Source organism: Taudactylus pleione, unplaced genomic scaffold (assembly GCF_031769625.1).
Source record: "Taudactylus pleione unplaced genomic scaffold, aTauple2 ptg001990l, whole genome shotgun sequence".
In the NCBI taxonomy this organism is placed as follows: Eukaryota; Metazoa; Chordata; class Amphibia; order Anura; family Myobatrachidae; genus Taudactylus; species Taudactylus pleione.
The window spans coordinates 7,762,501-7,787,957 of NW_028286386.1; the positions used below are offsets into that span (position 1 = coordinate 7,762,501).

Here is a 25,457-nt window from a genome sequence, read left to right on the forward strand (position 1 = left end):
TTTTTAACTCATTAAAAACCACTTTTTGCTGTGCACGCATTGTGGGGCCTCAAGGCATATGGGTAGGGCTTTGGAGCAAGCGTTTTGTGTTGTCATGATCTTAATGTTTATTATTGAAGAGAGCTTTAGCAGGCTTTGCCAGCATTCTCAGCTCTCTGACTATACCAAATTACGCAACAACATTGACTTCTTCCAACTGTTTCAAAATGATGACTCTGCAAGGACCCTACTGTACTGTGAGCTGCCAAAATATTACACGCTTTTTGAAAAGTTTTTCTGCGCTGAAAACAGGGAGTCGCTGTAGATGGTCATCCTGGTATCAGAGCAACAGAAGCTCTTGTCCGTGTTTACACTGTACATCCGACAAATTTTGAAAGCTTCTATCTCCGAAGTTTACTTTACACGGTTACAGGTCCTACTTCCTTCGAAGACCTTAGGACTGTTGATTGGGAAGTTTGCCACACTTTTCATGAGGCCTGCCTAAGGAGAGGTTTGTTGGAGGATGATGTATAAACAAACATTCTTAAAATTCCGGGCAACGCGGGGTACTCCAGCTAGTATATAATTTTTTTTAATTTTTTTTCACAATATTGTGACTTTCTTGACTGTTTAACTATAGTCCACTTGTGGATATGTTATGCTGCATTTTCCTGTGTTCGTGTTCACATGCTTGATCATTTGCACTGCAATTTATTGTTTATCTTGCATGCCACATTCCATGTGACCAACGCACACACATACATACGCCTTCTCTGCACATTCTCCCTCACTAGCCACTTAGGTTCCCTCTGTGGCATGTCTGCTAAGGGGAATTCTTCCAAAGCTGTCCCAAAGAATGGTGTTCTAGTCCAGAAGTCATTTCCTGCAAAAAAATGTCAGGATAAGTTTATTGGTGCTGTTAAGATCCATAGTAGGCTCTGTGATTCCTGCTCTGTGGCAACGTAGCAGTTTGGACCCCAGATAGCAGACCCTCTATCCAGTCCCAGGTAGTGTTGGAGCTGGCCATACAATTGGTTTTGTCCAGACTGTCCCCTGCAGATTCCACTACTACTTAGTCTGCCCCCTTGTCCCCAACCACTTTCCGTAGAGCCTCCCTTGGTATAAGGCTTGTATCAATCTGTTCAGGGGCTGGTTAAGGTGCTGCAACCTGCAACCCCTTGACGACCTCCCAATTGTCCCCTGCCTACTCCTCTTCATTCAGTGTATGTGTCTGACTCCGAAGTGTCCTTGCCTGCTGAGGATGATTTTCAGCAGGATTTTGGATTTGGAACTGTCCTCCCTGCAGGAGGAAGATCATACAACGCAGTAAACATGGAGGCCTTATTTATGCTGATTTAAGGATTCAGAGAACAGTCCTTCTCAGGATTTGGTCTTTTTTAAACGCAAAAAAAAGGAACCAATAACCTTTACTTCCTTCCCCACAATTGGTGGATCTCCTCGCTGAGAACTGGACTCTCCCACAAAAAATTGCTTCTGCAGTCTTCCTTCCTACCATTCACGGCTCTGAAGACCAAGATTTCATTTGTTTGGACCATTTGTTCTCAAGGACAGCAATGTTTTCAGCCCTCCACTCTGGGCCATAGTTCCTCCTCCAAAGGTGGTAATGACAGTGGTACACAGTTATGGGCAGTTCTCAGATCCACTTCCAAGCTCTCTGACATTTAGTCTGCATGACTCGACTCCCACCTGGGAGTTCCTGCGGTGAGAGGTCATCTTCAGTGTTTTTTTTTTTTTTTTTTAATTACAAGGAGTGGTGCAAGGCATTGTGAATCGGGGGTACGTCCTGGACTTGAGGGAGTTTCCTCCAGGCCATTTCTTCACCACAGGCCTGCCACGCGGCCCCTTAAAGGCCAGGCCTTGTAAAACTCCTTCAAGACCCTTCTGATTTCCCCTGTGCCGCTAAACATCAAAGAGGGGGGTTTTTCTTTTTCATCCATCTGGGGGATACCATTACTTCTGTGTTATGCGATAGTGAGATGTGGAGTCGGACATTAGCTAATTGAAAACTGTCTCCCTCCCTGTATATAACCCCTCCCCTTCCACAGTCTTGTTTTTAGTGCCTTGGAGTACGGCACTGGCTAGGTCCTAGCTTTTAGTTAGGTTTTCTTTATTTTGATTGGTTTGGCAGCTTAGTTCCTGGCAACAGGCGACAAGCACTAGCAGAGTGGGAGTTATATAGTTTAGAGGTCTGTGTGAACCTGTATCCCACTCTAAAGACTGCCCCGCAGAGAGTCGCCAAACTACACAATCCCTAGGTCTCTCTCTATGCCAGACACATCTGAGGGAGCTGCTGGCAAAGAGAAAGTAAGATTTTTACACATTCTGTAATCTTATTTGCCATTATGTACTGCTTCCCGACACAATACTTTTGAGCAGATTGGCCGGGCTTGTTATTACTCACATGCACTGTAGAGCCGGCATGTCTCACACTTCTTCGGGGCTTCCACAACACCACGCCGCTTTCAGTCCCCAACTGTTTCCTTGTTGGACCTCAAGAGGGATTACAGTTCAGCAACATGCTGCTGGCTTTTGAGGAGAAAGAGACTTGATGGGTTCCAGCCTGCGGGTCCGCTGCAAGTGTAGTTGCGCAGCAGGTTACGTCATCATTCTGGGCCGTGGTTAGTCTCCAGGAAACACCGGAAGCTATGATTACACAGCTGCCCTGAGTGAGCAGGTATTTTATTGTCAGCAGCTCACCCGGCTGCAAGCCATACATTACATCGGACGAGAGTGGCTGAGAGTGGAGGAGTTAACAGTAGATACTGGGGGATGAAGGCGGTTTTTGCGCTTCACAATCCTCTCTGACCACTAACAATTTCGGGCCTTGCCCTTTGATTTGTCAACAGCTAAGTGAGTGTTCACCAAGTAGATGGCTTTGATGGCAGCAGCTCTGTGGTTTCATGGTGTCTGGATAATTTCTTATCTGGATGATCTTCTCTTCGCTGTTCAGTCTGCAGACACCCTGCAGGAGCAGCTGCAACTAATGGGCTCTGTTGGACACCAAGTCCCAAAGGGTCTTCCTCCCCTAGGACAAGATGGTATGGTCAGTTCTCCGATTGCAACTGATGTCTGTACACCAATGCATGTGTTCACTGCAAGCTGATTTACACTTTCGACATGGTCCCAGTTTCTGATATTTCCAGAGACATGTCACTCCCTCTGAGGTGGCTACAGACCTCTCATATAGTCAAGGGGCGTCCATTCTAGATTCAGGGTTGGACTATACTTCTGACAGACGCCAGCCTCATCCGTCCAGAGCCGTTGGACCGTACAAGAGTCCTGGCTTCCCATCAACACTGTGGAGCTCGGCGATTTGCAGGGCCCCTTCTTTAAGGCCGTTCAGTCAAGGTTCACTCAGGCAACACCACGGCGGTCACCTACGTCAATCTTCAATGTGGCATAAGGAGTCTCCGTGCCATGCGCAAATTGTGTAGGATCAGTTTGTCGGCAGAACTGTCCTCCTAGCTCTGTTGGCAGTCTACATCCCAAGGGTCCACAACTAAAAGCGGACTACCAACCTGGAGAATGATCCCTTCACCCGGAGGTCTTCCAACAACTCATGGACCACTGGGGTTTTGTCCATAGACATGATAGCATCCTTCCTGAACCAGCACTGCTCCAGGACACAGTTGGTCCAGCACTGCTCCAGGACACAGGATCTGGAGTCTCTTCTAGTGGATAGGATGTCTGTTCATTGGACCTTTTTTCTATTATACCTCTTTCCCTCCTTGTCCCTATTACCACTGATCATTCACAAGCTAAAGCAAGACGGTGGAACAGCCACCCAGGTTGCTCCAGTCTGGCCGCACAGTGCGTGGTACGCTGACCTCCGGTGGATGTCTGTGGCTCTTCCTTGGCACTTTCCTCTCACGCCAGACCACCTCTCTCTGGGTCCGTTCCTTCACTAGGACGGGAAGGCTGTTAAGACAGCCCTCCTGAAATCTGTTGTCCAAACTATTCTTTGTGTCAGAAAACCTGTTTCTGCGAAGGCGTATCAGCGAGTGTGGAAAGCCTACTTCTCCTGCTGTGCTCTCCGGAAACTGGATCAGGCAGTGTTTTGGTTTACCAGGATTCTGCTCTCTGTTTATTTCCGAAAACGGATTGCTGACCTTCCTACAGTGCAGGCCTTCTACAGGAGTGCTCCACAACAGCTCCCCTTTATCCCTCTGCTTGCGTCTTGGCATCTGGTTCTGGCCCTCCAGACTTTTTCAACAGCCTCCCTTTGAATTGGTGGACCTGAAATGGCTTGCATAGAAGACTTTTTTTTTTTTTTTCCCTCCTGGCTATCTCTTCAGCTTGGCTATTTTCAGAGTTAAATGCTTTATCTCACAGGTCTGACTTCTGCTGACCACTTGGGCCTTTCTTCCGAAGGTGGTCTCCCGGTTTCATATTAACTGTGGTCCCCACACTTCCTGTCAACGATCAGTTATACCCTCAGTTGTCCTTCTGATCCTTATACGTGTTGTGGGCTCTTCATATTTATGTTGAAAGAGCTAAGGATTTTTGGTGCACTTTGCGTGTGCTCTATTCCATTGTCAAATGGGGTTGGCCTGCTTCCAAGCAGGCAGTAGCTAGTTATATTAAGGTGGTCATCTGTCAGGGCTACACTTTGGCGAACATGCCTTTTCCAGAATCAGTGACAGCTCACTTAGGGGGTCATTCAGACCCGGTCGTTAGCGCCGATGCGCTCGGACCGGGTCGATGGCCCCCCGCAGAGCATGCACACGACGGCGCCGTCGTGCGCATGCGTGAGACCCGCTACGACCGACAGCGCCGGTCGTAGCGGGACTCGTTCCAAAGGGGGCGAGCTGTCGATGTTGATTGACAGCTCGCCCCGTTTGGAAGGCGGGCCGGGGGGGTGGCAGCACAAACGGAGGCGTTCACATGGGAACGCCTACCGTTTGGGGGCGGCCCCACGGACATCACTAGTGATGTCAGTGGAGAGCTTCCGGCTCAGAGAGCCAGAAGCTCTCCGGGGCTTACGACAAGGGAGACCCAACCCTAGGGTCTTGTCGTAAGCCCCGATGGTCGCGATGGTCTCTGACCATCGCGACCATCACCGGAGCGGTCGTTAGAGCTGTGGGTGTTAACCCACAGCCTAACGACCGAAACAGAGGCGGGCGGTCAGGATGCAAGTGGCCGCCCAGTTTCTGAGCGACCGCTTGCATCCTCCGACCGCCTCTGAATGAGGCCCTTAAGCTCAACGGTGGGGACCTCCTGGGTGGCTCCCCGTGGTTCTTCGGTGGATCAGCTTTGTAGGACTGCCATGTGGTCTTCAGCACGCACATTTATCAAGTTCTAGCGTTTTGACACCTTCACCTTTATGGACATTAGTTACAAGTGAAGGGTCTTTTTGCATAGCACAGAAACATTCCCTCCCTTACTGGACAGCTTTAGGACATCCCCATTGTCTATCCACTGTCCCTCATGGCTGAAAGAGAAATAATAATTATTCAGTTTTTTTTATGCCATGGGGGACACATGACACCCTCCCTTACGCTTCTGGTTTTACTTGAGCTGTTGTGACGCTCCAGGTCTGCTGACCCTCCTTTTAGAGTGTGTGTTTTCTCATCTCACTCCTCTTTGGGCTTTGCTAACCTAAACTACCTGCCCTGGGGGGCTGGGTATAAGGGGTGGGACCTGAGCTGTCCAAATTTAACTCTGTGCCCAGACTCCTCCAGAGACTAGCTATACCCCATTGTCTCATCAGTGGCCCCAATGGCATCAAAGAAACAAATTTGAGGTAAGAACCAAAGTTGTATGTTTTCAATGCATGACATGTATATTGTGTAAATGTTCCCTTTCTTAATTCTCATTGTATCTTTTCTTTCCTCCCCCCCCACTGTTTACAGGGATCCGAGACTATTGATCCAAAATTGGTACATGTCGTGCTAGTTGATGAGTCTGTGCTAGAGCCTGAGGTAACATACCTTATTATTTCAAAAAAGGCATCTTGTATTGTAATTGTGTGTGAGATAGATAGATATATCTCTATTATATAGGCATTTTCAACAAATCATATTGTCTTTAGTAGGTTTATTGGGTTTCTTTTTCTTCTTTTTACTGGATAGTATTGCAGGGAAATTTGAGAAAACATAGAGCCTTCTCCCATACCCAGTCACAATGTTACTGTTCCAGTGTCTTAAGGTTTTCTGAGACACCTTGTCCATTCACTTACACTTTAATGTAAACACATTGGGGAAATCTGTGTGACCTCATAAATGCGAGTATAGGCACAACCTGTGGTGTCACTGGCTTTTTGTACTTTTTTCTGAGTTTTGGACAAGTAACCATTGTCTAAAGCCGCGTATTCACTAGGCGGTTAAAATGAGCGATTGAACGATAACGACATCGTTATTGTTCAAGCGCTCATTAATGGTTCACAAATCCGCGATGCGCTGGTCGTTTTCGACATCAATCAACGCCTGAACATGCTGGTCAATCTGCCGATAACAACAGATTGAGCGTGTTCAGGGATGAGGGAGGGTTCCTGCACTGAACGACATATCGTTCTCTGTAGGCAATGCACATTATGAGAAAGGACTGTATGATTATAATGTTGTAATCGAACTGTCGTTCCTCTATCAGCTAGTGGATACGCACCTAAGTTTTACTCCTACAGGAAGTGCTCAGACTTGTGTCCTATCTGTAGTTTATTCTTGGATACACAACTCAATAATCATTCAATTGAGGACTGAGCGATATGTCGATGGTGCATCGGCGGGTGTTTACACCCTAGATGTCTGTGAACTACATTGTTCAGATATATCTGATTGGCCCTGCAGCCCTATGAGATATATTGTTTCATCTGGCTGTCTGTACGGCCAACAACCCGATATCTTGCCCGCAGAATCCATTCAATATGTTGTCATATTCAAATTACTCTGCTGGTAGAGATGATTGTAAGTGAATATGCACTTACCAATTGATAGGCCGGCGCAGCCAGTTGTGTACCCGGCTTAAGTTATAGGGTGTAACAACAAATATTTGATTCTAAAATGAATAAAAGCAGATGTATTTTAACACTGAACAGTTGTGAATCATAAAATTTTATAAGGAATCGTTACATGGTAGAAAGTGGAAAAACCTTGTAAAAAGAAACCTAAATAGTTGTAAGTAATGTTTTGCTTGCTTTGAGGAATAAGCAATTCATGAGTGTTCCTGTCATGCAAAGCTAATAATCCCAATTGGAATTGCTTTCTCTGGCCTGTAAATGACTGAATATTAAGCACTAACTGTGATACCAGGAGTTGCTCGGGTTGAAGACTGGACCCTGAAGTACACCTAAACTCTTCATTTTTTTTTTGCATTGTCCTCACCTATAACCTGGATAACTATGCGATCTAGTGGTGAATGACAGTTCAGGCAGCATATTCTCATACCGTTTGGAATGGGGTATATCAGGAGCAGACTGACTTATAGAACAGAAATTAGTATAGCTTCCAAAATCACTTGAGTTTCCGAAATCACTGCAATACACAGGGGGTGATTCAGCTGCGGACGGATATGTTAACGCAGCTGCTAACATGTTAGTAGTTGCTATAGTTGTAATATGGTAATGCAGCACAAGGAGTCATGCCTCCTGCATCCATTACTGATCCGAGCTGCGTCTAAGGTCGCAACATCGGATCAGTTGCGATCCCTTTGGCCCATGAGGTCATGGAAGCCAGCCACCGCAGATAAGTAAAAAAAGACCAGGAAATCTCCATTAGCCAACGGAGATACTGGCCTCTCCATTCCCCCCCTCTCCAACTATATCGATGCCCCCTCCCTGACCAAAACCGCAGCACACTGTCAATCACTAACAGTCTGGTGCCTGACTACGTGCGCGATCACAGACCCGTACTGCACATGCGCACTACAATTAAGAGGCCGGCACAGATGCCTGATAATCTGGAATACATGTGATCCCTGTCACTGTGTCGGCAGCTGAATCACCCCCTGAAATCACTCTTTGTATCAACTATGAACACTGTCTAGCAGGGCTGCCATCGTGCCAGGTACTGGAGTCCCGTTCTTCGACAGAAGGGTTCCTCCTGCAGTGGTCACTGTTAGGCTGCGATCAATCTCCCCTGCTGTTTGTAATATCTATATGCTAAGCTTTGCCAGGTTCAAAGATTGTGGATTGATTGTTGCCTGCAACATTCTGAATGTATCGAGTGCTGAGCTGCTCATGTGCCTGCTGTGTGTATGAAGCCAGCCCCTCAGCTGCAGAACCTGTGTAATTTAAGAGTGTCCCGGTTTTATTGGGTTGTGCAGTGTTCTCCCCAGAAAATGTTTCCGGCCGGGTGGCATCTAGAAGTAGCCGGGTGGGGGCCTTCGCAGTAATAAAATGTTTTAAACCCTGACCTTTATAATGATTTAAACTTGAAATAACATTTTATATATTAATTCTCCTCCTCTTCTTAGAGGCCCAGTCATTTGCAGCTTGTTTTTAATCAGTCTGTAGGATCTGATCCCTCTAGTGACATCAGCATCACATTTACTGCTGGCACCACAGAATTTATTTTTTATACAGCTCCCAGATACAGTGCCCCCACTTGCAGGCTCCACAGGTACTGTCCCCACTTGCAGGCACCACAGAATTTATTTTTTATACAACTCTCAGATACTGTCCCCATTTGCAGGACCCACAGATACTGTCCCCATTTGCTTGCACCACAGAATTTTGTTTTATACAGCTCACAGATACTGTCACCACTTTTAGGCTTCCAAATACTGTCCCCACAGATTTTTATTTAGCTCCTACACAGACAGAGAGGGTCTACTCTCTTTAATGTGTTCAGGTGACTGTTCCTGCCCGAAAAGGCGCACCCTTGCTTTTATACAGGGGGAGGGATCTCTGCCCTCCAGCCTGACACCACCCTGTACTGTGACGGGCCTGAGCTACACCACCCGGCACTCTTCCCTGCCCCAAAGCGCAGCATCCATTTGCCCTGAACCTTCACTAACGTGTCCTTATTGCCAGCGTACACAGATGCCTGACAGACTGGGAGCCTCCGATGGGAAGAACATGTGACGTCGGCGCAGCTTGCATCCGTGTCTGTGGCAATATGGTTTTGACAAAGTTGAAACCTAGGCAAAAACCTAATCCTGGTCAAACTATACCACAATGCCAAATTTTGTGGAGCTAGGTACAAAACTTTGACCGTGCATAAAGGACAGAAAGACACACACACACACTTACTCGCTTATTATATACAGTCAGCTGTATAAATATTGGGACATTGACAGAATTTTCATATTTTGGCCTCTATTCACCACAATGACTTTGAAATGAAACAAACAGGATGTGCTTTAGCTGCAGACTTCCAGATTTAATTTGAGGGTAATTACATCCAAATCAGGTGAACGTTGTAGGAATTACAATGGTTTCTATATGTGCCTCCCACTTTTTAAGGGGCCAAAAGTAATGGGACAAACTAAACAATCCTAAATCTAACTTTCACTTTTTAATACTTTGTTGCAAATCCTTTCCAGGCAATTACAGCCTGAAGTCTGGAACGTATAGACCTCACCAGACACTGGGTTTCATCCCTGGTGATGCTCTGCCAGGCCTCTACTGCAAATGTCTTCAGTTCCTGCTTGTTCTTGGGGCATTTTCCCTTCAGTTTTGTCTTCATCAAGTGAAATGCATGCTCAACGAATTCAGGTCAGGGGATTGACATGGCCATTGCATAACATTCCACTTTTTAGCCTTCAAAAACTCTTTGGTTGCTTTTGCAGTATGCTTCGGGTCATTGTCCATCTGCACTGTGAAGCGCCGTCCAATGAGTTCTGAAGCATTTGACTGAATATAAGCATATAATATTGCCCAAAACACTTCAGAATTCATTCTGCTGCTTTTGTCAGCAGTCACATCATCAATAAATACAAGGGAACCAGTTCCATTGGCAGCCATACATGCCCACGCCATGACACTACCACCACCATGCTTCACTGATGAGGTGGTATGTTTTGGATCATGAGCAGTTCCTTTCCTTCTCCATACTCTTCTCTTCCCATCACTCTGGTACAAGTTGATCTTTGTCTCATCTGTCCATAGGATGTTGTTCCAGAACTGTAATGGCTTTTTTAGATGTTGTTTGGCAAACTCTAATCTGGTATTCCTGTTTTTGTGGCTCACCAATTGTTTACATCTTGTGGTGAACCCTCTATATTCACTCTTGTGAAGTCTTCTCTTGATTGTTGACTTTGACACATATACACCTACCTCCTTGGAGAGTGTTCTTGATTTGGCCAACTGTTGTGAAGGGGTTTTTCTTCACCAGGGAAATAATTCTTTTGTCATCCACCGAAGTTGTTTTCCGTGGTCTTCCGGGTCTGTTGGTGTTGCTGAGTTCTCCGGTGCGTTCTTTCTTTTTAAGAATATTCCAAACAGTTGATTTGGCCACACCTAATGTTTTTGCTAACTCTCATGGGTTTGTTTTGATTTTTCAGCCTAATGATGGCTTGCTTCACTGATAGTGACAGCTCTTTGGATCTCATATTGAGAGTCGACAGCAACTGATTCCAAATGCAAATGTCACACCTAGAATCAACTCCAGACCTTTTTTCTTGCTTCATTGATAATGAAATAACGAGGGAATAGCCCACACCTGTCCATGAAATAGCTTTTGAGTTGATAGTCCAATTACTATTGGCCCCTTAAAAAGTGGGAGGCACATATAGAAACCGTTGTAATTCCTACACCGTTCACCTGATTATGGATGTAATTACCCTCAAATTGAATCTGAAAGTCTGCAGTTAAAGCACATCTTGTTTGTTTCATTTCAAAGCCATTGTGGTGGTGAATAGAGGCCAAAATATGAAAATTCTGTCAATGTCCCAATATTTATGCACCTGACTGTGTAGATGTATGTTAAGAGGCAACACTAAGGCAGCTAGATTTACTAACCTGTGGCTTGTCAAAACCGCCAATGATCGGCAGCTTTGATAGATGGATTTAACGGGGCAACTGTAATACATGCCAGGTTGGTTTAATTGTCATTTTAAATCCATTGGTCAAAGCCACTGATGATAAACCGTGGATTAGTAAATCTAGCTTTAATTATTTATCTTCAAGACAGTAATGTTGATTGTGACTGTGTAATATTTGCAACTAGAGAACATGTGCTTGCAAAACACTGTACAATCACAATCCTAAAAACTGTCTTTCAAATAAACATTTAGGGGGCAATTAAATTCTCAGTGATATGTGCATTGGTGAGAATTTCGGTAAAGCAACGTCACATATTAATGCACACCTCTATAGGCTATGAAGTAAAGTCTGCAATGTTGGTGGCTGCGAAGTGTAGACGAAATGGTCATAACGCCAGCAACTCATGGCTATCACCAGGTATTAAATCACCCTCTTAGGAGGGAAATTCAATTAGCTGCGGTAATTTACTGCGGCTAATTGATCCCACGTGTGCTATTCGGCTAGCCGTGAAGCAGACCGTTAACGTGAATTTTTTTCACTTGCCTGAGGCAGGTGAAAAAAAATTCCCCATAATGACCCCGTTTTCATGGCCACGGCCACGAAAAAACATAGGTCCATGACATTATCACGGATCTTATGTGTATTCGCTCAAAAATTAACATTTTGGGCAAATAAAACAGGATATAATTGAATTGCCCGATCACTGAAACAAAGACTAGATGTAATGGTACTATATACTGTACACAAATGTTTCAGGAAATTTACAAGCTCAAGCCCATATACACAATTATGAATACACTGTAAACAAATATTAAACATCAACATGCTCGCCCTGCACCCCCTGAGGTTGCACAGTAATAGGAGGATCGCCCTCCACCATATATACGCAAAAGATACCATGAGGGTATTGCACAGAGAATTGTGAATTTGGGTTTGTATGGCTGGTGACAGGATTGCTATGAAGCTTTCCCACATCTCAACACTTCTCAGGACTGGCCTTCTCAAGCGTAACTGCTAACCACTCCATGCAAAAAAGATACAACTATTTTGTTTTAAAAAGGGAGAAAGTTGGGTGTTCGGGTATATCCACACCTGTAAAATCGATATCACGATCCGGAACAAGGAATTCCTCTGTGGAGGACAGGGAGCCAGTGGGGTTGGGATGGCTAAGAGACAGCTAGAGGAGTAACGGTACTAGTGTCCTCAATAAAGGTCAAACCCAGGTGTTGGCTAGACCTAACCAGAGGTGCAGTCTCTAACCCACTCGTTGGTCTTCACCAGTGACCCCTCCTATTAAGATTTGGGTTTTGGCGCACCGAGTGAGCAGATCGCGGACCTCTGGTTAGGTACCTGGGAGTGACGAGGAGACTAGTGAATGACATTAATTCAATGAATGGAATGATGCACTGGTATGCTCTATGACACGTTGCAAGATTCAGAGGCAGGATACAGCAGGAAGTGACACAGGTGATCCACACAGACTAGTTGGGAGTGACGAGGAATAATGGAATGCCAGATACTAGATGCTTTGGATAATTTGGAAGTACTGGATGCAGGGTAGTGTAAAGGAAGCTCAGTAATCCAGACACAGAGAGACACTGGGTGTACAGTGAACCCATACACAGGGTAGTGTAGAGACACTCTGTAGATCCAGTTGCGGAATGGAGATAACTGCAGGTAACTCAGTCGCAGGATAGTGCATAGGCACTCTGTAGATCCAGTCACGGAATACAAGTAACTGCAGGGAACTTGATACACTGTAGATCTAGTAACGGAATTCAAACAACTGTGCAGGGAACTCAGACGCAGCTTAGTGAACTTGATACACTGTAAATCCAGTCGTGGGGTTAACGGAAGGTGCTTTGTGAATCCAGACTCAGGAAAAGCTATTGAAACTTGTGCTTGGGAATGGTACAGGAGGAGACACAGGAAACTGGTAAATGTGCCAGAGTTGGGTAAACACAAGAGGATTAACTGAAGCAAAACTTGAGGTTAAACAAAAGTAAGACACTATTAATCCAGATGCAGATATGTTCGGGATGGCACAGGTGATGGAGACGTGAGCTGGCTCCAATAGTACTAAAGAGCTAGACACAGACTAGCTGTGGGATACGCTATGAAAGTAACCTAGAGCCTGGAACAAATACTAGCATCCTAGTCACTGGGAAAGTGACGTTGAACAGCAACTTTTTGTTCCTGAAGTCAGACTAAATGCCCTTGGGTAGTTGGTCATTGGATCAGAGGATCAGCTGAGTGACCACAGGACTACCATTGGGAGAGACAAGTCAGGTGATATGGACCAACATGGCTGCGCCCATGCTCGCCACCACGGGAGCCAGGACACGCACACACAAGCCCTAGCAGTCCCCGGGGAGAGTATTAGGCCACCACTCACCTCCACTCCCGGCGATGGAACACCTAAGCCCAAGGACGCTGGCGCGGAGGTGAGTGGCGGCCGATCCCACATCCTGACAATCTATTTGCGAGCTGCCACACTGACTAGACAACATTTTTTTAAATTGCTACAGGTGATTAGTCTTGAGACAAGGGTAACCAGTGATTTACAGTCTGGAAGTGACTAATGTTCTTTAAATACAGTAAATTATTTTCTATTTGATTTGTTTCAGTGTTTCTGCTGCAAATGTAAATGAGAAAATTCAGAATTGTTTGATTCAAGTGACTATTAATAATTTAAGGGGGAGATATTTCAAAGCTTGAAGAGAGAGAGATTGTGTTGTAGCGGCCATGCAAAGGCTACACTCAAATATAGCAGAACATTTGTCAAAATTATCAGCTTCGTATTAGTGAATTAATATCATTTCTGTTAACTGAAGGGAAAAAAACATAAGTGGCTTTTCATTTTTAAACACAATTAATGATGGATATGACAACTTTATATTTATTTTGATGTCTTTCTCTAAAATGAGTATACATTTATGTGGTGCAATAACTGTAAGTGTATGTAAACGTAGCAGTGGGTAAAGGGCCTTTGTATGGTTTGTCGAGTTTTTTTTTTTTTTTTTTTTTCTTTCTATTTTTTGCTACAAATACACCATTGTAATCAATGAGTCAATGGTTAAATAGCTTGTGACTATTAATCATTTACACTGCATTTTTCTTGGCTGTGGTTTTAATTTTAGTGCATAAGTAGAAATGATCTTATCAGGAGATATCATAGCTGAAAAAATTAGGTAGGATATTTTACAAATAGCTACCTGGTGAAGATCAATTCAGATTTACTCGCATTATTATAAAAGAAAATTTTAAATTAACTTGCAAACTGCAATTATGCGGTGATTTTTATTGCACTGTTGACTACCAAATAGAACAGTTCAGCGGTTGCAAAAAAATTTGGTAGGTGCTGAGAAGTTAGTTTCGAGTACTTTAAATAGTCAATGATTTCATTGAGAATAGAATTGTTAATGCAGGAATTAAGCAATTTATGGCATGAGCGAGAATTATCTATATGCTGCCAGATTAGATTAGTATTTATTTTTTACATAAGTTAGAAAAACCATAAGAAATACCCTGCCATTTTACCAACTTATGAAAATATATATATTTTTTCTTATTTAGCTGTTTAATCACTCATCTTATACTGTCTTTGTACTTTGTGTAGTGAAGTGGTTGTGTTTTCAATGTATGGTGCTATAGACACTTAGTAGCGCCATATACATTTTGTCAACCTTTGCAATTTCTTCCAGGATCTTAGGCGCTTATCAATAAAAAGATATACAAATATGTGTATTAAAATTAAATTTTCTCATTAAAGTACACAAAAAAAACCAATATGTGCATGTGACTGCACATATACCTGTAGCCACCTAAAAATAGCTACAGTACAAACATAAAATATATAGAGGAAATTTTGCGCTAATTATCTCAACGGTCTGTATATATTATAGAAACTTGCATTGTGTGGTGAATTCACATATCAATTTTATTTTTACACATATACAAACATAAACATACATGCACACTGCAACCGGTTGCTGTTTATATCTATATAAGAAAAAAACTTTTGTTAAAAAGTACTAGATTTTATTATCTGAAGAAAAGTCCCAGAGCAATAATTTCTGAATCCCAGGATAATTTGGACCAGATAATTCACTTGACCCCAAGACAATTAGCAATATAATTAAAATGCAATCTTTACTCCGTGTGTCTCCATACGTTCATTAGTATGTTATAAGTTTCACAAATTTAATCCTTAATATCACCGGGTGAAATAGGCTGGAGTAATATTCCTCCAAAAACAATCTGTAGTCTCGTATTCAGAGGATACTTTTAGCAGGATTCCATAACCTGCACTGCTAACAGCGGCTTTTCTGTAAACTCACAGCCGTATTTTTCAGCAGTGGCTCCACTCGCCAGCGACTCCACTCATCTGCGGTTTATATGTCGTGTTCTGGCCGCATCCACTTGCAAGCAGCCATGTCCTCCAGCTGTCTGTCAGTCCACACCACACTGCTGACTGCTGTCCCTTGATACAGCACTTGTATATAGTCAGATAAGTGTCTGACTGCTCTGGCTTTTAGGAATGAATGGCTCCAATACCATAATTGTGAAAAACAGCTCTCATATGGATATTGCACAGTCTCCTGGGGTTCATCAAAGTGGGGATACCTCTAGCCAGTTTCGCTCCTATTTCTGGGAGGTTTTTCAGAGCAATTGCACTTGGTAGTACCACCATATTTATACTTAAGTTAAAGCATTTCCTTTGGACGCGCCAGGATTCAAGCACTTAGAAAAATCATAAATAAGACTTTTAATTTCCCATCTCTTTATCCTCTTCCCACAGGCCAAAACCAGAGATAAACAAAATGTAAGAGCGGTAAACATCACACTCCCTGGGGAAAAAAAAAAATTAACTTGGAAAAACACAGACCTAAAACATTGGCGAACTGGAGCATAAAATGGTCGCCATGCCGCCAATGGATTTGAGAAAACGATTTAAATAGTAAAATCCCATATTTCTCTTTCATTCTTTAGAGGCTACTGACCTATTGGGATGCCCATTTGCAAGATGTGTACTTGGGCGCAAAAAAAGTAAGCACTGAGGACCATGTGGTTGTCCAATCTAGCTGCTCAGCTAAGGCTCAATCCCATACCCATCTACAAAGCTTTCTTTGATCTGGTTGAAATAGCCTTTAGATTGTGCAAGTTTTCGGAGCAGTTGAGATATCAATGGCCCAGGTACTGAGGAGGCATAGTCAAATCTCATAGACATGACCACGTCCCTTCAGAAAATAATTGTTATGTACTGTGTGTGAAGTTGTTTGCTCCAAACTGGACCATATATCGCCCTCATCAGCTGGCAGTTTTCTTTAGGCACATGGATACATAAAAAGCAAGTCATGCTATGCTCTGATGGTGTAGTGGTCATTGAGACATTACACCACGATGGAATCACCTACATCTTGAGAATGAGTCACTGCCGGGCTGGTGCTACCAACAGCACCAAGACTCGTTCTTTCTTTTTTTTTTTTCATTTTAATAATTTGGAGAAGCCTAACCACCATATAAACAGATTGGTTAGAAGTCCCAAAGAACTATCAAATTCCTGTGGATTTGTCGTTGAGTTTGTGGTTTAACTGGGGCACCATTATGTCAGTATTTGGCTGACCCGATCTCTTTACAATTTCTTGGACGATGTCCAGATGAAGGGACCCCTATCCAGAATGCAGAACATGTCTGTCTAGGTAATTGACCTCCCAGTTTTCCATCTCAGGAATGAGCCTGATTGATATCGCTGTTGCTATCAGATGTCTGCTATTCCAAGTGCATAATCCTGATGTGATGAAAAAAACAAGTGTTCTTTTTGTGCCTTCCTGATTTTTGTTGTGTGCCACAGCTATAGAATTGTCTGAGCTTTCTCTGCAACAGATGCCCGTGAACTGGATTTAACATGACCCTGAATTCTAGAATATTGATCACAAACCTGGCTTTCACCAGGAAACACATACTCTGAAATCAGCAATGAAAGGTGACCGCTTTGGAGGCTGACATACGTCAACACTATTGTCCAAGCCCGGATGGCGAAAGGATAGGCCTTATTGAGATGGACACCCTTCAACCACACAATCCGTTCTTGGAGGCAGCGAAGGCTGTTGGCTGTTCAGGTGTGAAATATTCCATTTTGAAATAAATTAGATCTGAAAGTTCCTTGAATAAATCGTCAAATATCAAGACTGTCTTTGACAGTATTTTCATGCATAACCAAACAGATATGCCTGCGAGTTAATGGCGATTTAGCAAGACCACTAAGGCAGAACTCGACAAGATTTTGTAAAATCTAGGAGCCAGGCCATCGTCACCAACCAAAATATATAAAAACTTGTATAAACCACCACACTTGCCTATTCAATGCTACTCCACTGCCCCACACATTCCTCTTAAGTCATCAGATTCTGCCACATGCCCATACCTGCCCCAATTTAAAATGTCACGCAGTAGTAACCCCCGAATTGATATGTTACACTGTAGTGCTTCGAATCATTTTAGGGAGAACATGTTAGAGAGAAATTACACAACCTTCTTACTCTCGCCGATTCCATGGATTGCTGACTGGTAGTGCACCTGACAAGCCAGGGACACTGCTATTGAATGGCATCCTAGAACCTCACTGATGATAAGACACAGAGTGCAATCTAACTGCACCCGCCATTAAGCTACATAAGTAACATTATGGCGCTACAACATCAGCACCTCATAGCCCTGCATTATCACCAGCCATGGGGGATCTACAGGGACACACAGCATAGCCTGGTGATTTATCTCTGCTTGAGGAAAGGCAGATGTGGAGTCGCAGTCTGCATCAGCCAGTGGGTCCTCGTTCATCATGACTGTTTATTACTGCATTCAGCATGGAAACCTCCCTCTCGTCACTCACAGGACTTAGACCCAGCTAATCGGGATCAAACTATAGAGCAGTCCAGAGTAAAATATAGTCGCTTGGCCTGAAATCTTAGTCACCATGGTGACCTGGCGCCCGGAATTAGTCGAACAATGTACTAAGGTGTCTATCTTGTCCCCTTTAAGAAACCTCTTCTGCTGTTTTGTGACAAACAGCAGATCCAGAAAGGAAAGCCTCGGGTTGGGTTTTTAATAGTTAAGAATTCAACCAATGGTCTCCAGTGTCATGAGACTATGACTTGTACAAAAGATCGACCAGGTTAAATATCCTCATGCCCTGACTGGACAACAATTATGAGATCTCAGTGTTCCCCGTCCCAGATTGGAACATCAAATACCCCTCCTCTATATCCATGTAAACCATGAACTCTTCCCATTCCATACGGTTGTTGACTAATCTCCGTATTGCTTCTGTACACCTTGACATAAATGTTGAGGATATTTGAGGTTCAAAATGGGTTGAAAGGTATTGTTAATGTTTGAACCAAAAACAGGTTTGAATAAATTCTGGCACTGGGGTGATTATATCCATGATGTGTAAAACATTGTTGACTTTTCATAAACCTTGCACTTCATCCAATCCACTGGAAGACCATTAGTGGAAAGTATCTGGGTGAAGATCTGTGATGTATATCTGTTTCATAACAGTCCTCACCCAGGTATCTCAAGTGGAACTGAACCACTGATCTCAGAAGAGACTGGCTTCTACCGTAGTAACTCTGAGGTGCTCTGTCTGCATGTCCATGCAAACAGATTTTCTTATGTTTTGGTTGCTGGTTTCTTTGCATACTAGGACATATTCAAGTTCTCCGCATTGCCCAGAGGACTATATTCTTGGCATCTGAGCAATCTGTTTCCAGAAAGGACCAAAAAGAAGATACCTGTGATTTTGGGAAAATTTCTGTGAGAAAGTCCTTTTTCTGTTCATTGTTCCAGTAAAACTCATCTTTCCCAGATTTTCAGACAGCAGCTGGATGTGCTCAACCAAAAGGTCACTAGTTCAGAACTGGGCTTTCCAGACTGCAAACGAGTTGCTTCAACCACTTTACCACAGCCTTGGTAACCCAAACTGCTACATAAATATACTATTAAGAATAGTCTACATGTCCCTATCCATGCTATGCTTAAGTGCTTTACATTAAAAATCCATTATGCTGAATTACATTACTGGTTATTTTAATTGCTCTGTGTTAATTCACGTTTTTGCGTCCCTTGGTTAGGACAGTCTGCAGAATCATAATGTTTAATACTCAAATGTTCACTTCGAATGAATAGAAATATTTTTTATGTGAGTTGTCAGTATAGTTATGCAGTATTGTCTCTCCTAAACACAAGTTAATTTATTTGTTAATACAGTACCAGAGCAAATTGTAACATTGTGAACTATATATTGGTTCAATGTCCCCCCCCCCCCCCCCCAATCCCACAAAGATTGACAGTTTAAAAAAAATAAAAAGCAAATTCCTTGGAAGATTCTGTAGCCCATGGTTCAGTGTCGCCCAAAGGATGAATGAGCAAATGAATATGGTATAATTTTAAACTATTTGTTTATTACTAGATGTCATAGTTTAAATGTGTAATATTTTGCATTTCAATAGTGTTAATATAAAATATATACACAGTGGTCAGTGGTAAACTAATTATTTACCTGTTATAGGAAGCTCTATTAAAAGTAACCAAAGCATCAAAAACAAAGAAGAAAAAAGAAAATGCAGATGGAAGGGACAACCGAAGAAGAAAAATACTTCCAGATGCAGAATGTGATTCTTCTGGAAAGAGACAGAAAGCAGAAAAGAAAGATTTAGACAGCAATGGTGGCGATTCTAATGAGATAAATCGGGGATCGTTTAAAGGAGGTGGCAGTGCAGACACCACATCAGATTCAAGATCTAAACAAATGCTACACTTTGTTCCACAAATTAATCGCAATATTCGCTTTGCAACTTACACCAAAGAAAATGGCCGAACATTGGTTGTCCAAGATCAGCCTGTTGGTGACGGGGCATCCCTAGCTTTTCCATCATTTTCTGCAATGGCTAGTCAAACCTCTATGTCCGAAGCAGGAAGACCTGGGAGTAAAGGCACTTTGGCAGGCGATAACATTGGAAATGCAGCTGAGACTTTAACAGCAGTTGCAACGACACCAACCACAGTAAGAATCTCTGACACCACTCTTCCCACCATGACAGGAGAGGAAAATAAGAACTCTAGCTGGGCCATCGGAGAGGTATTTATGATTGTAAATACTGCTAAGTAAACCTTCAAGAGTGTGGTAGCCAATCAAGTTTCTGGTGGGTTACAGTACCATTTTCCTGTAGACTATTTTTCATAAAGTTTCTCATTTATAGAGACCCATAGCTTTTGTTTTATTTTTACCAATTGAGGCATTTTAACCACTTAACTGACAAACTTTTTCTCCAAAAACCGCTCAGCGGTGATCGGGACACAGCAGCAGCCGTGGCTACGAGGAGCCGCAGCTGATGCTTTTATACACACTGCTGCCCTTGCAGCCGTGTTGGGAGGGAGGTGCCTTCAGGTACAGTGGCCACAGTGATCGGGACCCAAAGGAGGGGGAGCTGCAGGTGTAGTCCCTCTGATATAGGCGGCTGTGGGAATATTAGCTTCCTGCAGCCGCCTAGTGGGTGTTTCTGACTGGTCGCATCAGATGCGACCATGTCAGGAAAAGCCCAGTCTGGTGTGGTCACATCTGATGCGACCGTGCTAGGCAAGTCGTTAAAGAAAATTGTAGCTAATATTTAAAATGCACTAAAAGGTTAATTGGAAACACCATTGAATTTCTGAAAGCCTTCTTCCTATAGTTCTCTCAGGAAATGGTATGTTTTGTCAGATATATTTGGAAATGGCTTGTCAGATTGTTTTTGTTATAGAATTACTTTGCTTTAGTTAATGTGATTATTTTGGTCTACATGACATATATAACAGAACTAAAATGCTCCCTCCCTGTTTTATGAAAGCATGACTGTCAAATAGTACTATACGTGTGTTCCCATGACAAGGCGGAAATGTAGATGTTTGATTCACCCAGAACTTATTCCTATTAGCTTTCTCAACCTCACTATTTTAATCTCTTGCAGAATTTCAAAAAATCTGTGCCTGCAAATAGTGGTTTTGGCATGTCTGTCCACCAGTCAACTTTCGGGGAGGATCGAAGTCAATCAAATGGTACAGTTCAAGGAAACAAATCTGTTGGTTTCCAGTTTGGGTCAAGCAGTGTTCAGGAGGAGTCAAAAGAGACTGATCTGTCTAAAAATCTATTTTTTCAGTGCATGTCTCAAAATCTCCCACCAAGTAACTATTTCACTGCCATATCAGAGAATGTTGTGGAAGAGCCTTCAAACAAGGACCCAGGGAAGCAAGGCAAGGACATTCTCTCTTCTGCCATCTTTAAACCGAAGGCTCTCACTTCAACAGAACCTAAAGCAAATTCAAAAATGGCTTTTTCTGAATCTATGCCAAAACTCACCCCTGCATTTCCTGGAAAGGTGTTAAGCACTCGCCCACCTAAGAGCCATGAGAATCTTTTCTTGCAACCCCCGAAGCTGTCTCGGGAGGAACCGTCAAATCCGTTCCTGGCTTTTTCAGATAACAAAGAACTTTCACCATTTGGCTTTTCAACCCAGCCAGTCCAAAGTTCAATAAGTGGTACTCCGCCATCACCTATATGGCAAGACCAGCATAAACTTGATGAGTCTGGCTCTATGGTGAAAAATAAACCTTTGTTTATTTCTCCGGACTCCCTAAAAAGACTGCCTATTCCTACTGGTGCATCTGAAAGTTCTGCATTTTTAGGAAATGGACGATCAGATTCCCCAGCAAATAGCCTAAGTCAACCAATTGAAATGCCAACATTGTCATCAAGTCCTACTGAAGACAAGCCTGCAATTGGGTCAGGACAACTGGACAATCCCTTGTTAAGAACCTTTACTGCTCTATCAAGTAGGCTGCAGCCTGGTGTTCTCAGCTCCTCAGAATTCTCCCCTGATAGTAGAGCAGCTTTTGAATCTGTTAACAGATTCACACTGGATGAGCGAAGCAGGACATCAAAAGCAGATTCTGACTCCAGTACAAATAGTGACTTGAGTGACCTGAGTGATACAGAGGAGCAGCTAAATGCCAGGGCTGGCTTTAAAGGTATTCCAGAACATCTTGTTGGGAGGCTAGGACCTAATGGAGAGCATGGCGTTGACTTGTTCTTGGGGAAAGGCAGAGGCAAACAGGCAACCAAAGGAAGACCACGAACTACTCCACTTAAAGGTAACATGCACAGGAAATAGACTGCAAGTTGACATCGTATGCTTTCGTTGCAAAGGCCTTGTTCAGTGGTTTGCAACCATTTTGGTGATGTGAAGCACCTGACTAAGATGCTACTCTATTTCCATGTTGTAATAAAACCATTATATTGCTAGTGTTCACTCTAGGATTTTTTTTTGGGGGGGCAGGGTACTGATATCTTACAGGGCAAATTAAAATTAAAAATTTTCCAAAATTTTGGAAAATTACTAGTCACTAAAGCTGTTCTATACAGATCTTATAATAAATTAGCAAGTCTGTATCTCCTGCTGGGGCAGCTGGCTCCACAGCTATGACAATCTCACTCCTGCCACAGAGGGCTTCGGACAGCTCTATCCTTTGCATGGGCTACAGAAGGGAGGGGAAAGGCTGTGCACCTTGGTGTCTCCAGCTTGCATGGAGTCGCAGAAAGCAGTGGGAGTCCTACAGATGTGTCCTCATATATCTAGCCCGTGCGACTTTTTACTTTCAAATGAGTTTTATTTACACTGTGATGTGAATAGCTAGCACAAGCGGCTTCTGCTGATTAAAATGATATGCATCACACCTATGTTCTCTGTGAGTCTGCAGGTGTATCTGCATACGAAACGCTATGTTAGTGTTACAGCCGCTGACACTGTAACGTAGCGTTTCGTATGCAGATACACCTGCAGACTTAGAGAACATAGGCATGCCACATATCATTTTCATCAGCGGAAGCTGCTTGTGCTAGCTATTCGCATCACTGTGTGAATAAGACACATTTGAAGGTAAAAAGTCGCACGAAAGACGCTCAGCGCTACCGAGGCACACAGAGCTCCCGTGTTGTGTGGTTCAACTTGTAGCGCATGCAGGATAGATGTATGTGGACACATCTGTATGTTGTGCACCTTGCGCGTTGTGACCAAACTGTTGATCCCAGTCCTTTGCTCACCCAGTTGCTGTGTCAGTCTCACTGCTTTAGAGAAAGCGGTGTGCAATTCTTGATTTACAGAACAGGCAGGGTGCAGTTCCCAACAGGCAAGGCTTGGCACCTTGCTACAAGTGCCTAGCGGGAACACTACTATAGCTATTAACATTTACTTGTCTGTTACCCAGAAGTATTTGTAAAACATGCTGCCTGGTATAGTAACACAATTGAGCCACTGTTTTAATAACTGGCCACAATACTTACAAAGGCTTCATATTTATACCCCTTTTCCACTGGCCAAAATACCCGGGTTATTGTCATGTCAACCAGGGTTGCGGCTCAGTTTAAAAGGCTCCTAGGGAAAAATCCTGGGTCGATTCCCGGGTCTCGAGCAGGGTTTTATGCGGGTAAAACCCTGGTCAGGCTCAGTGGAAACAGGGTAATCCAGGTCTTCCGACCCAGGATCCGTTTACAGCATGCTGATTGGGTGCTATTCGGAAGCTCTGTGACAGCTGTCACCAGGGAGTGACAGCTTACAGCCTCCTGTATGATCCGGACCGTGACGGTTTTTACTGCATCCCCGCTTCATACGGGGGGTCTCCCTGCCAGCCTCCCCGGTGACAGCTGCGACATCACAGCCTCCTGAAATGCAAGCTCTAAATAACACTTTGTGTATGTTTTAGTGTATGTATTATAAATTATGAAATTACTGTGGGTTTTTTTTTCTTGTATTTGATTAAATTAAATTTGCTGACAGAATGTGTAGAACAACTATATTGGGCTTTTCTTCTTCGGGTTCCATAGGGTCCACAGGATCTACCTTGGAGTATGTAGTTGGATCGCATCCAGTGCACCAAACAGCAAAGCTTTGGAGTTCCCAGCATGCACTGGTCTTTCTCCCTATATACCCAGCCACAGGCATTCAGTTTTTTTGTTTGGTGCGCAGCAAGACCAGTCGCACCTGTTAAACAGCAGGACTGCCTAGGCAGTCCTAAGCTTTTTACTTTTATGATTTACCTTTAGTTTTTCGAACTTCTGAGTTTAGGAGTACCAGGCGCCGCGAATGACGCTTGCACCACGACGACTCCTGCTGCCGCCAACACACCAGCACTGCTATATGCCCTGAGGTTTTCGGCAAGCCTCAGTGTGGCTTGGCTAGCGGCTTTTGCTGAGGTCCAGGACTGCAGTCGAGTCATAGAGATGTCAGGTAAGCGATTCCTCACTGGGAATCGTGCACAAAGCAGTTCCCCGCCTCCGGTGTTGAGGGCATCGGAGGCGGCTGCGGGTGAAGGCCACGTGTAATGTGTCCTCATTTAGGCGGCCGGGACCATATCGTCTGTCGCCGGGGACGGGTGGTAAGACGCACTAGTCTCCATCTTGCTACCGTGAGGTCAGCGTACCCGGCTGTCAAAATTGCAGCCTAGGGAAGATAGGCGCTCCCCCGGCCGCTCCTTCCCCCAGATGCAAACTTCTGAGTATGGATTCCCGCGTCTGGATTGCTAATTTTGACCACCTCGTGTGTGAGATGCTCGCAGTTGACGTTTGTGCGTATACTGCTGAAGGTAGTCTCAGAGGTTTTGGTCTCTCTCTCTATATACCGCTCCCTTGGGTTTGGCATATAGTGCACTTTATATCCTACCATTACCCCTTCGGGGCTGGTCAATTGATTCAGAGTCCATATTGCATTAGCAAATGTGTGTATTTATGCATTGTATGTGACTATAATGCTAGCTGCTTGCTTATTCTGCCTGCTTATTTTGCCTGCTTTCTCAAAACTGTCAGTTATATCTCTATCACTGTGTTTCTCCTCATCCCTCTGAAGGTGTGTGGGGTGTTTTCAATGATAAGTCACATTGCATTTATACTGTATACCTTATACCATTTATACATTTGTCATGTCTAAAGGTAAGGGTGAGAAGGATGAACTGCCAGTGCTAAGATCATGTAAGTCCTGTGCAGCAGGTTGTTAACTAGGATAGATTGTGTAGTACTGTTGTAACAGCTACCTTGTTTCTCCGGTACACCTGCACCAGCACTAGAGCCACCTGAGTGGCCCTTGGTCTCAGATTTTGTCGCACTTAGTGGACAAAGCTGCAGAAGCACAGGCCCTGGATGCAGTTCCTCATGCTATGGGATGTTCACAGCATTTATATCCTTCTATGTCTGTGCCCTCATGAATTCCTGTTGGGTTTATTCTACTGCTCACTCTAGTCAGAGTATACCACCGTCTACAGCCTCTCCGCAGGCTGATAGACCAGGGGCATAGGAGAGGTGCTCGTCACCCATGCCCTTTTTAGAGTCTGACTCTGCCTCCTCATCAGACTCTGATGTCTGAGTTCTGGGTCTGTCTGAAAGAAGACCATCAGTCCCTTGTAGGATGTCCCTGCTCTGCGGTTAGATCTATTCTCATTAGAGCAAAGA

At 43.8% G+C, this 25,457-nt stretch overlaps 1 protein-coding gene across 1 annotated transcript in view; it reads left to right on the top strand.

Annotated features, from left to right (window-relative positions):
* The window catches only part of KDM3B (lysine demethylase 3B), a 121,741-nt gene that overhangs the window by 27,200 nt on the left and 69,084 nt on the right, over positions 1–25,457 (top strand). The window contains exons 6-8 of the mRNA XM_088465514.1: positions 5,853–5,921; positions 19,494–20,063; positions 20,932–22,111. Coding sequence (XP_088321640.1) covers positions 5,853–5,921; positions 19,494–20,063; positions 20,932–22,111 — 1,819 coding nt within the window. The remainder of the gene's footprint in view (positions 1–5,852; positions 5,922–19,493; positions 20,064–20,931; positions 22,112–25,457) is intronic.